At 45.3% G+C, this 13109-nt stretch overlaps 2 protein-coding genes across 3 annotated transcripts; one reads left to right on the top strand and one right to left on the bottom strand.

The window, feature by feature from the left end:
- Positions 1-3711: 3711 nt before the first annotated feature.
- TMEM251 (transmembrane protein 251) lies at positions 3712-5816 on the bottom strand. Of its 2 annotated transcripts, none has more exons than XM_030930328.1 (2): positions 5742-5816; positions 3712-4542 (listed from the first exon to the last, which is right to left on the bottom strand). In XM_030930328.1, exon 2 carries the CDS (start codon positions 4524-4526, stop codon positions 4131-4133), a length of 396 nt encoding a protein of 131 aa, XP_030786188.1. In that variant the 5' UTR covers positions 4527-4542; positions 5742-5816; the 3' UTR covers positions 3712-4130. The 2 variants fall into 2 exon arrangements, with proteins under 2 accessions (XP_030786188.1, XP_010382810.1); XM_010384508.2 differs by having other exon boundaries at positions 5289-5799.
- Positions 5817-5853: 37 nt separating this feature from the next.
- MOAP1 (modulator of apoptosis 1) lies at positions 5854-8570 on the top strand. Its single transcript, XM_030931504.1, has 2 exons — positions 5854-6219; positions 6416-8570. The coding sequence occupies exon 2, from the start codon at positions 6536-6538 to the stop codon at positions 7589-7591; it is 1056 nt and encodes a 351-aa protein (XP_030787364.1). The 5' UTR covers positions 5854-6219; positions 6416-6535; the 3' UTR covers positions 7592-8570.
- Positions 8571-13109: the final 4539 nt, after the last annotated feature.

The raw sequence follows: 13109 nt of genomic DNA, 5'->3' as shown, positions 1-13109 counted from the left end.
AGACTCTGTCTCAAAAAAAAAAAAAAAAAGAAAAGAAAAGAAAAGAAAAAAATGATGATCTGCTATCATACACAGGTCTCCTAGCCATCAATTTCTTTTCTTTCTTTTTCTTTTTTTTTGAGACAGAGTCTTGCCCTGTCGCCCAGGCTGGAGTACAATGGCACCATCTCAGCTCACTGCAACCTCCGCCTCCTGGGTTCAAGTGATTATCCTGCCTCAGCCTCCCGAGTAGCTGGGATTACAGGCACACGCCTCCATGCTCAGCTAAGTTTTGTATTTTTCAGTAGAGTCAGGGTTTCACCATGTTGGCCAGGCTGGTCTCAAACTCCTGACCTTGTGATCCACCCACCTCGGCCTCCCAAAGTGCTGGGATTACAGGTGTGACCCACTGTGCCCAGCCGCCAGGCTAATTTTTTAATTATTCCCTAGCCATCAATTTCAACTTCTTCCTCAATCCAAGAGCTAACAGATTAAAAAATATATTTCACTTTTCCCTCTTTACCTTACCTAAAAAATGCTTTGAACCATTAAATAGCCACAAACTAGAAATAACCCACAACTTGGATAAATAGCGCCTAAATAATCAAAAAGCAGATTAAACCTGCAATCTGAAATGTAGTAATTACATTTGGAAACACTAAGTTTACTACATTAATCCTACTCTATTTTAGTATTTCCACTATCAAGGCAAAAGGCAATATAATCTTGAAAGACAGAGATGGACTGAACATTTTCTTACCAAATCCCAAAATACTAGAATTTGAAGTATCAAGAGAGATGAATCTACTTCATTCAAAAGGAATTACTACTTTGCAATACCAGTGGCAACCTCACAAACCTTGCATTAACATAAAACTTTTTTTTTTTTGAGATAAGTCTTGTTCTTGAGGCCCAGGCTGGAGTGCAGTGGCGTGATCTTGGCTCACTGCAACTTCTCTCTCCTGGGTTCAAGCAATTCTCCTCCCTCAGCCTCCCAAGTAGCTGGGATTACAGGCATGCACAACCAGCCCTGGCTGGTTTTTGTATTTTTAGTAGAGACAGCGTTATGCCATGTTGTCCAGGCTGGTCTTGAATTCCTGGCCTCAAATGATCTGCCCGCCTCGGACTCCCAAAGTGATGGGAGTAGCATGAGCCATCCCTTTTTAATAGAAATGGGGTCTTGCCATGTTGCCCAGGCTGGTCATGAACTCGGGCTCATGCTCTCCTCCCATCTCTGCCTCCCAAAGTACTGGGATTACAGATGTGAGCCACCACGACTAGCCTACATAAAGCATTTATAAAACAAAACTGAAATAATTGTCTTAAATCACTGCCTCAAGACTAATAAAACTGGAAACTCTCGATGATTTACCTCAAATTACTCTCTTTTTTGAGAAGCAGTATAGAATGATTAAAAAGCTGGAGCTCTGAAGCTGACATGCCGGGTTCAAATCTTGGGTCTTTCACTTACTGGCTGTGTGACTATGTACAAGTTATTTGTATGTGTTTCAGATTTCTTCCTCTGTAAAATGATACTAGTAGCAGTGTAATACCTGCCTCCCAAGACTGTTGTGAAGAATAAATGTAAATCACTCATAAACAATGCCTGTAACATGCATACTGAAGACTTAAAAGATGCAAGTAATTTGGTCATCTGAACCTCACAGAAACAGGTATTTCAAACTGCTGCTTACTTTGAGGATTCCATGTACTGTATCAAAAGATAGATCATTTCAGTAACTAGACCTTTGGAGGCAGTGAGATAAATGAGACTAATTTATCTGAAAGATCTGATCTGCTACTTTTACATCACAAAGGTACCTGCTTTATCTTTTAAGTAAAAGCTTGCTATGAAATACTCAGCCTTCCTTTCTGGTTCAGTCAGATGTAGTGAAAAGATGAGGTTGCTAGGAAACTTTCAGATTTCTAGTAGACAGATGAAGAACTTGTCAATAATACTGCCATTTCCATTCTTTGACATGACTGGGCAAACAGTACCCAGTGCTTAAAACATTTGTCATTTGTGAGAAGCACTATGCCTCTGTGGTTAGTAGCGAAGGCATGAGAATACCTGGTTATACCCCTGGCTCTGCTACTCGCTGTGAACTCTGGCAAGTTACTTGCCTTCTCTGCCTCAGTTTCCTTATCTGTGAAATCTGGATAATAATAGCCATCTTATAGGGTTGTTCAGAGGATTACATGAGTTAATTTCCATAAAGCTCTTAGAATAGGGTTCAACAGAATCAGCACCAAAAAGTGTTAAATTATTATTAAAAGCATAAAATGTTTTCCAGTATTAATGACATAACTGTATAAAAATATATCTTGATCTCACACAGAAAAGAACACATTCTACTGTGTCCATGTTTTAGTTATTTGTATTAGTACCAGATGTGAGGTAGTACAAATGCAAAGGAGAAGGTACAAGGATCACATCTTCATGTAATTAACCTACTGCCTGACGACCTGACCTTGGGCCAGAAAAGAAAATCAGAAAGATTATGACTTGATAGCATCTTTTAGAGGGGTCTCATGCATCTGATAAGGACTGGACTAAATTACCTGTTATAGGCTGGGTGTGGTGGCTCATGCCTATTATCCTAGTACTTTGGGAGACTGAGACGGATCACTTGAGGTCACGAGTTCGAGACCAGCCTGGCCAATATGGTGAAACCCCATCTCTACCAAAAAATACAAAAATTAGCCGGGCATGGTGGCGGGTGCGTGTAATCCCAGCTACTTGGGAGGCTGAGGCAGGAGAATAGCATGAACCTGTGAGGCGGAGGTTGCAGTGAGCTGAGATCGCACTACTGTACACCAGCCTGGGCGACACAGCGAGACTCCGTCTCAAAATAAATAAATAAATAAAATAAATACAGCTGGGCATGGTGGCTCATGCCTGTAATCCCAGGCCTTTGGGAGGCTGACACAGGCGGATTACCTTAGGTGAGGAGTTTGAGAACAGCCTGGCCAACATGCTGTAACTCTCTCTACTAAAATAACAAAAATTAGCCAGGCATAGGGGCGGTCACCTGTAATCCCAGCTACTCAGGAGGCTGAGGCAAGAGAATCTCTTAAACCCGGGAGGTAGAGGTTGCAGTAAGCCAAAGGTTTCAGTGAGCCAAGAACGCACCACTGCACTCCATCCTGGGTGACAGAGCAAGGCTCCGTTTCAAAAAAAATAATAATTTTAATTAATTAATTAATAACACGCTTATTTTCATTGAACACATTGTTTCCATCTTCTATTTGTAAGTTACTTCTAGCCTTTCAACATTTACCATTTAGTCTCTTCCCAAATAGTTTTCTAAACCAGTAGCATTGGGGCATATGTTCTCAGGGCCTCCTGAGACTGTGTCAGAAGCCATGGAAAAAAAAATTTTTTTAATTAAAAATAGCTGCACATGGGAGCTCACGCCAGTAATCCTAGCACTTAGGGAGTGCTAGAGGGAAGGAAAGCTTGAGCCCAGGAGTTCGAGACCTGCCTGGGCAACATGGCGAGACCTCATTCTCCACAAAAAAGAAAAATATAAAAAATAAAACCATTAAAAGCACTAATAATTTAGCTAGCCATTACCAAGAGGAAGAACAAATTCTGCTTATCAAGACAGCCATTACCTTAATACTTTTTTTTAGCAATGCCTCATAAGCTGACAGCAAGTATAAACAGCTGGCTTAGCTGCAATAGAATGGATCGGTGTTTTAAGTGTGAAGAATTTAAAGCAAGCCAAGTAACTGTATAAAATTTAAATTTTATGATCATGTCTGGACCTTTTTACACTTAACACAATGGAAATGTTCATATTCATTTTTTTTCCCCAAAGGAAAAATTTCTGAATCATCACTATGTTGCACAGTAGAATAGAAATATGAATTCAGGTACTTAGTCAAGTTTCTAAAGAATGCAAATAACAGACACGATTTAACTTCCAAAATCTGAAGTCATCAACATGATTTTGTAGTACTCTATCTCAGGTTTTACCTAAAAATTCATTATTATTCAGATAAAGATAGCCCCCTGATCACATGTTTTTAAAAAGCCTCTGCCCCACCACAACTTCCTGAGATCTGTGAAGAAACTGCAGTCTTGTGATCAGACTCCATATAGGACTGGCAGTTTTGTAATCGCAGGGAAAAAACGGTGACTGATTTTATGTGTCAATCAGTTGTAGTCTGCTGATCTGATTAGAAGCCTTGACAAATGCCTGGTGGCGATTGCAAATAACTGCCAAGCATATAGGGATGATACAGTAGCCCACTGTTTTGGGATCAGCTCTTGTACAAGAGTATAGGAACAAAAACATCTGTAAGTAAGGTACCAGAAAAATAATTGTCCACAACCAAAAAGGCAAGGAGAGTAATCGAGCTTTCAAGGAGTGTGTCCATGTGGTTCCTTCAAGGGGCTCCTCAGGGTGCTGTTGAATGTGTTCCAAGGCCAGCCTATTGTAAGTCTCATTGATTTCAAAAACATAGTAAAATGCTGCCGCACTTGCTAACAGATACAATCCCACTCCAATCCATCCCATCCGCTGACGGAAATTCATCATTCTCCATGCTCTGTGCCTTCAAATTAAAAAAGAAAATACAATTAGGGTCTTGTAGTACTGTCACGGCAACTACTCCAAATGTACTTGCTTTATCTCCAAGAATTCTAGGTCGGGCGCGGTGGCTCACGCCTGTAATCCCAGCACTTTGGGAGGCCGAGGCGGGCGAATCACGAGGTCAGGAGATCGAGACCACCCTGGCTAATATGGTGAAACTCGTCTCTACTAAAAATACAAAAAATTAGCCGGGCGTGGTGGCGGGCGCCTGTAATCCCAGCAACTCGGGAGGCTGAGGCAGGAGAATGGCGTGAACCCGGGAGGCAGAGCTTGCAGTGAGCCGAGATCGCGCCACTGCACTCCAGCCTGGACGACAGAGCGAGACTCCGTCTCAAAAAAATAAAATTAAATTCTAAAGCATCCCACTAACACACTTAAGATTTAAAATAATTAAACACCTATTAAGAAATGTAAAACTTACAGGTTTTGTGTAATAGATACAATAAAAAAAAACAAAAAATAACCATTGATTTCAGTATATATTGAGTTCTGTTTTTTAACGGGAATCTCTCAGAATAAATCACTGCATCCTACTTAAACAGGTCCATGATACCCGCCCTCCAGAAACTGGAATTAAACTAGTTTCCCACAGCACATTTCACTTTGACAGGTGAAACACTTTCGGCTTTACAGTACTGCTTCAGATGTGAACGCGGGGTGCTACAAGTCAAGCCCCCAAGTTAAGACAGTAAACTCCTAAGCACTTACAATGGTCCCGAAAATCTTCCTGTTCCCACGGCAAGCGTTAAAGAGTCATTCAGCTCTGAATAATCGGGTGGCTTTGGCATTTCAGAGAAAGCCACCATAAAATAACTCCCCTGGGTCACCCGGCTAGGAGAAAGGTGAGCGCCGCCAGCCTGGAGCACCAGCTACTAGTGATTAAGAACGGCGTGACTGCGGCGGGTCACGCGCGGCCCGGCCCCCGTCGCTGCCGCCGGAGACCCGCTATGGGGACCCGACCCGGCCGGGAGGCGTCCCCGCCACACGGGCCTCCAGGCGGCCGGCCCCGCCCCCTGCCGCGCTGCAGTGCCGGCACGCCGCGACCAGGGTTGCGCTGACTGCGCCAGTCCCGGGCCTCGCCGCCCTACAGCGTCGCGAGCCCAGCGCCAGTCAGCGGCCGCCGGCAGAGCCTGCCTGCAAAGCTAAGGTCCCGGATCTCACCTTCCTGTCCCGGGTGGCCAGCCCGCCCGCCGTCCCGGATGCCGCCGCAGTCGGGGCTTCCGGCTCGGGCCGGAAGCGCGCGCGCCCCGCCCCCCCAGAGGCCCGCCCCCTCATGACGTCAGATCGCCCCCGCCCGCCGCGCAGCTTCCCCCAGCGAGACCCAAACAGCTAGAATCCGGGCTGGAGCTGGGGGTCTAGCTGCGCGGGTGGTGGCACATCCCTTCAGGTGGGCGGCTGTCTGGGTCTGGCGACTCAGCGCTCCTCAGCCTTTCCTCCCGGTGTCCGCTCGCGACTGTCATCGCCCCATCACTTCTTGCTGCGGAGAGCATCACAAGCACCTGGAGGACCGGCATCGGTCGCTTTGGCCCCTGAGTGTCCGTCCGAGCCTAGGGGAGCCCGTCCTCCGGCGCCTTGTCGGGGCCCAGCCAGGCACCTCCGCCGCCGGCGCACGGACGCGGGCACGGAGCACTAGATTACGGTGAGTGGAAGCTGGCCCGGAGAGGCCCTGCAGGCCCGACATCCGCCAGGCACCAGGGCTGGGAGGGGTGAGGGGCGCGCGCCGCAGTGCGGCGGCACTGGAGTCGCCGCGGGGGGCAGGGCGCGCGGGCCTTGGGGCCTGCACGCGTGCCTTAGACGTTGGCACCTTTAGCTAACCTGTCTGCTCTGTTTTTCAGGCTGCTGGACCTCGGCACGTTGACGAGATTTCCCTGGGGTACCGCGGAGGATTACTTTGAATTGCAGTGGCCGCCTGTGGTCTGGAATATTTAGAACTTAAGTCTATTATTTCGGGCACCATGACTTTGAGGCTTTTGGAAGATTGGTGCAGGGGAATGGACATGAACCCTCGGAAAGCGCTGTTGATTGCCGGCATCTCCCAGAGCTGCAGTGTGGCAGAAATCGAGGAGGCTCTGCAGGCTGGTTTAGCTCCCTTGGGGGAGTACAGACTGCTTGGAAGGATGTTCAGGAGGGATGAGAACCGGAAAGTAGCCTTAGTAGGGCTTACTGCGGAGACTAGTCACGCAGTGGTCCCTAAGGAGATACCGGGAAAAGGGGGTATCTGGAGAGTGATCTTTAAGCCCCCTGACTCTGATGATACATTTTTAAGCAGATTAAATGAATTTTTAGCGGGAGAGGGCATGACAGTGGGTGAGTTGACCAGAGCTCTTGCACATGAAAATGGCTCCTTAGACCTAGAGCAGGGCATGATCCCAGAAATGTGGGCCCCTATGTTGGCACAGGCATTAGAGGCTCTTCAGCCTGCCCTGCAATGCTTGAAGTATAAAAAGCTGAGAGTGTTCTCGGGCAGGGAGCCTCCAGAACCAGGAGAAGAAGAATTTGGACGCTGGATGTTTCATACTACTCAGATGATAAAGGCGTGGCAGGTGCCAGATGTAGAGAAGAGAAGGCGATTGCTAGAGAGCCTTCGAGGCCCAGCACTTGATGTTATTCGTGTCCTCAAGATAAACAATCCTTTAATTACTGTCGATGAATGCCTGCAGGCTCTTGAGGAGGTATTTGGGGTTACAGATAATCCTAGAGAGTTGCAGGTCAAATATCTAACCACTTACCAGAAGGATGAGGAAAAGTTATCGGCTTATGTACTAAGGCTGGAGCCTTTGTTACAGAAGCTGGTACAGAGAGGAGCAATTGAGAGAGATGCTGTGAATCAGGCCCGCCTAGACCAAGTCATTGCTGGGGCAGTCCACAAAACAATTCGCAGAGAGCTTAATCTTCCAGAGGATGGCCCAGCCCCTGGTTTCTTGCAGTTACTGGTACTAATAAAGGATTACGAGGCAGCTGAGGAGGAGGAGGCCCTTCTCCAGGAAGTATTGGAAGGGCATTTCACCTGAGTCTCAGGGAACCACGAAGGGATATGGCAATGAGTAGAGCATGAAGGTAGAACAGTCTATATACTCTTGTGACACATACAATCCCTACCTTGTGCTGGCAAGTAACTCATTTTTGTGCAATTCTCAGTATAAACCCTTTGTCGTTTCTATGCCTATTTAAAGTCTCCTAAAGGTGTAATTGACTAGGAAGGATGTAGTTCTACACTGCTGTTTACCTATTTAAATTCATCCTTGTGAATATGTTTGTTGTTGTTGTAGGGACAGAGTCTCGTTTTCACCCAGGCTGGAGTGCAGTGGCGTGATCTTGGCTCACTGCACCCTCCACCTCCCGGGTTTAAGCTATTCTCCTGCCTCAGTCTCTCAAGTAGCTGGGACTACTCATGCCACCACGCCCAGCTAAGTTTTGCATTTTCAGTAGAGACGGGGTTTCACCATGTTGGCCAGGCTAATTTTGAACTCCTGACCTCAAGTGATCCACCTGCTTCAGCCTCCAAAAGTGCTGGGATTACAGGTGTGAGCCACTGCGCCCGGCCTCATCCCTGTGAATTTCTTATTGTACAAAAGTTCTTTCACTATCTGTGTGGAGTGCTCTGAGAGGACAGACAAGGCTCTGGTGTATATGCTGACCAGATCTCATTGAAATATCAGCTTGTTTGGTACGAGGCGCAAGTGTAGCATGTCACATGTGATCATGTTGGATCATTGACAGTTTTTAGGTATGTATTGACCTACATTTATGATGAAGATCCTGAGTGGAGGTTAAGATGCTAAGTTATTTTCTGTATGAATCAAAATTATATTGATTCTGTGCAATCAAAACAAAAGGCAGAATAGAATGCTGAGATTGGTTAAGTTTGCAATGACCATCTTTACAGATTTCTGCTGTGTCATCAAAACATCTAGTTCTGAGTAACATTTTCACGATTGTTATAAAATTATAGGTGTGAACTTCTAAAATAAAGGAATGGTAATAAAATGATGTTGTTTGTTTTGTTTATATCAAGGTTCCAAGAGAGATTTCATTTGAATAAAGAGTTCCCAAAGCATGAATCTGCAAACCACTGGACCTACACAGACTTAGTTCCTTGGACTCTTTCCTGTTGGTGCTCAGGGTAGGAAACTGTTCTTTAAGTGAAGGGAGCTTCTACTGAAGCAGTAAAACAATGGGGTGAAGTAAGACAGTGCACAAATTAGTGCAAGTAGTACAGATGTATCAGTGTGTCAAATTTGGAGGGAGAAGGAAAGAAATGAACATTGCATGCTGCTGCTTGGAAGACTGGACTAAAAGTTTCTCTGTTTACTTTCTCATTTAGTCCTCTTGAAAAAAGGTTGAGCAGTATAATCTTAGCACTTTGAGAGGCTGAGGCAGGAAGATTGCTTGAACCCAGGAGTTCGAGACCAGCCTGGGTAACGTACAAAAAAATTTTTAAAACTAGCCAGGCGTGGTGTGCACCTGCAGTCCCTGCTACTCAGGAGGCTGAAGCTGGAGGACTGCTTGAGGCCAGGAGGTCAAGGCTGCAGCATGCCATGATCATACCACTGTACTCCAACCCGGGTGACAGAGCAAGACCCTGTCTTAAAAAAAAAAAAAAAAAAATCCTGCAATATAGGAAAACTCAGTTTCACACTTGTGGAAATGGGCACAAAAGGTTAGAAATTGGTCAAGGGCCGGGCATGGTGGCTCACACCTGTAATCCCAGCACTTTGGGAGGCCGAGGCGGGCGGATCACAAGGTCAGGAGATCGAGACCATCCTGGCTAACACGGTGAAACCCTGTCTCTACTAAAAAAACAAAAAAGTAGCCAGGCGTGGTAGTGGGCGCCTGTAGTCCCAGCTACTTGGAAGGCTGAGGCAGGAGAATCTCTTGGACCTGGGAGGCAGAGGTTGCAGTGAGCCAAGATCGTGCCACTGCACTCCAGCCTGGGCAAAGCGAGACTCCGTCTCAAAAAAAAAAAAAAAAAAAAAAAAGAAAGAAATTTGGTCAAGGTGAAACATCCTTGGGCCAGAATTCTATCCTCTGTAGTAAGTGTAGTGAGTGATTAGGTCAGAATTCTCTTCTCTGTCTTTCTGCAGGGCCCATATTCTTTCTACTGCCAAGAAAGAGAAGCAATCATCAGGGTATCTATACCCAATAGCCTCACAAGGGAAGCAGGGCAGGCATTGGCTCCATTTCATAAATGTCCATCTTATGTGCATTGGAGGGGAGTACAGTTGACCTCTTGAATAACTTGGGGCTTCAGGGAGCCAGCCCACTGCACAATCTGTACATAACTTTTGATTCCTCAAAAACTTAACTATTATTACTGACTGGAAGCCTTACTGATAACAGAAAGTTGATTAACATATTTTGTATGTTATTTGTATTATATACTATATTAAAGTAAGCTAAAGAAAAAATGTTCTTAAAATTATATGACTGGGTGCAGTGGTTCACACCTGCAATCTCAGCACTTTGGGAGGTCAAGGCAGGTGGATCACTTAAGTTCAGGAGTTTGAGACCAGCCTGGCCAACATGGTGAAACCCGCACACACCTGTAGCCCCAGCTACTTGGGAGGCTGAGGCAGGAGAATCGCTTGAACCTGGGAGGCAGAGGTTGCAGTGAGCTGAGATTGCACCACTGCACTCCAGCCTGGGCAACAGAGCGAGACTGTGTCTCAAAAAAAAAAAAAAAAAAAAAAAAAAAGAGGAAGAAAATCGTAGGAGAAACTATATTTACAATTCATTAAAGAAGTGCCTCGCCATAAAGGTCTTCAGCCTTCACACTGAGCAGGCTGAGGGAGAAAAGGAGGGTTGGTCTTGCTGTCTCAGTGGTGGCAGAGACGGAAGAAAATCTGTGGATAAGTGGACCTGTGTAGCTCAAGCTCCTGTTGCTCAAGAATCAGCTACACGTTATTCTGGATCAGAATCCTACTGCAAATTAGACACTTAGCAGTGGAGAATATGAGAATCTGTAAGACCTGGGCAGGTGGCATGGGTTATCTTTTACCTAAAAAAAAAAAAAGCACAGTTAACAATTGCTGAAAGGTAGGATAAAGTATTTCATAAAGTACCCAAATTTGGGATGTGCACCTTGGTTTTAGATTCAAAGGCATAGTATAATGTTTGTGTTATGACTAAATGTCATGATTAGGTTCCCATAAATTCTTCCACGATGGAAAGATAAATATTAGATGACATATGGATTCTGAATAGATTAGAAGATGTAATTCTGATCTTGTTCATATTTGTGTAGTCATTTGGAGTGTACAAGGCATTGTGACACGGGCCACTCACTTGCCCCCTCAGTAGTGGGAAGCAGACATGGTGAATGTGTGCACCCATGGGTATTAATACAGGTTGCACCTCTCCATATGTGAGGCACTGAGCTGAGGGCTTAAGACTGTGTCATTAGATTTAGACTACAATCCCTGCCCTGGAGGTCTATTCAGGGTCAGTGATGATAGCTGGCATTGAGCAGCAGATACTGAGCACCAGTGAACACATTTGGTCCTACAACGATCTCAGTCCTTGATTTTCCCTGTTTTACAGATGAGACTGAGAAGCTAAGAAACTTGCCCAGGGTTTCACAGCTAGTGAGCGGCAGGCTCAGACATTTCCAGAGTTCCATCTTAATGTATTCTATGCTACCTTATTCAGAAACCTGCTATTTCCCCATTTGACAGATGAGAAGCTTGAGGATCAGAGAGATTCAATGCCAGGGGTAAGGGCTCATAATCTGATTCCAGAAAGCTGTTCTCAAGGTGTCCTGACATGTATCTGGTAAACACTACATAATTTTTGTTTAAGTTATGTTTATGGAATCATGTAAAATAAAATATGCTCCCCTTAAATAGCTATGTTTCAACTGGGCGTGGTGGCTCACGCCTGTAATCCCAGCACTTTGGGAGGCCAAGGCAGGCGGATCACCTGAGGTCAGGTGAACCTCAGGTGAACTGGCCAACATGGTGAAACCCTATCTCTACTAAAAATAGAAAAATTAGCTGGGCGTGGTGGTGGGCACCTGTAATCTCAGCTACTGGGGAAGCTGAGGCAGGAGAATTGCTTGAACCCAAGAGGTGGAGGTTGCAGTGAACTGAGTTTGTGCCACTGCACTCTGGCCTAGGCGACAGAGTGAGCCTCCACCTCAAAAAAGAAAAAAAAAAAAAAAAGAAACCATAAAGAAACCATCACAGATCACAGATTAGAGACTAAGTAAAGAGGTGGTGAACTAAATGTAATGTGTCCTGGAAGGGATCTTGGAACAGATAAAAGGCATGAGTGGAAAAGTGGGATCCAAGTATAGTTAGGAGGTTAGAGGTAACAGAAATGTGTCAATGTTAGTTTCCTGGAGGTGCCAAATGTACCATGGAAATGTAAAGTGTTAACAGTAGGGGAAAGTAGGTGAGAATTCAGGAGCTCTCTGCGCTCTTTATAACTTATCTGTAAGCCTAAAGCTACTATTAAAAAAATATTCATTGAAACACACATATCTTGGGTTCCTAGATGTTTCAGCAAAAAGTAAAAAATAATTTTAAAAAGAAGGACTCGGTGAGGTGGCTCATGCCTGTAATCTCAGCACTTTGGGAGGCTGCAGCAGGCTGATCATTTGAGCCTAGGAGTTCAAGACTGACCTGACCAACATAGTGAAACCTTGTTTCTACAAAACCACATGTGATAGTGCATGCCTGTGGTCCCAGCTACTTGGGAGGCTGAGGTGGGAGAATCTCTTGAGCCTGGGGAAGTTGAGGCTGCAGTGAGCCAAGATCGCACCACTGCACTCCAGCCTGGGCGACAGAGCAAGACCCTGTCTCAAAAAATAAAAATAAAAATAAAAAATCTGTGTAGATATATACACTATATGCATGGTAATAACAAATGACCTGAGATGCCAACCAGTAAAACAAGTCATTTCATTCATTGAAACACCACTAGGTGGCAGGTAGCACGAAGGGCAGGCCCCAGCCAAGCCAAAGCAGGGAAAGGGATTCTTACGTAAACAGGGTCATAATCTAACCCTGGAAAACTAGAACATTTCTCCAGCTTTCATGCAGAAAAATATTTTTCAGTACTCAGTCTAGGACAATGACTTCTCTCTAGGTCCATGACATTCTAGAATCTTCTAATTCACTGGTCAGAGAGGCCTGGCCTCACCAAATGGATTGATCCCAGTCTGTTCAAGTGAGAACATTCTTCATGATTCCACTTCATTCCCAGCTAGTGTGTCTCTCAACATTGGAAACCAGATCAACTTCTGAAAGTCACTTATTTTAAAGAGAATGAAATTGAGGTTCGGGCCAGGCGCGGTGGCTCCAGCACTTTGGGAGGCTGAGGCAGGCATATCACCTAAGGTCAGGAGTTCGAGATCAGCCTAACCAACATGGAGAAACCTCGTCTCTACTAAAAATACAAAAATTAGCTGGGCGTGGTGGCACATGCCTACAATACCAGCTACTTGGGAGGCTGAGGCAGGAGAATCACTTGAACCCGGGGGGCAGAGGGTGCGGTGAGCTGAGATCACGTTTCCCAATATTATCAGCA

This window comes from Rhinopithecus roxellana, chromosome 5, assembly GCF_007565055.1.
Source record: "Rhinopithecus roxellana isolate Shanxi Qingling chromosome 5, ASM756505v1, whole genome shotgun sequence".
Taxonomy (NCBI): domain Eukaryota; kingdom Metazoa; phylum Chordata; class Mammalia; order Primates; family Cercopithecidae; genus Rhinopithecus; species Rhinopithecus roxellana.
Note: the sequence above shows the minus strand (reverse complement) of the source record. Positions and strands in the feature narration are given on the sequence as shown.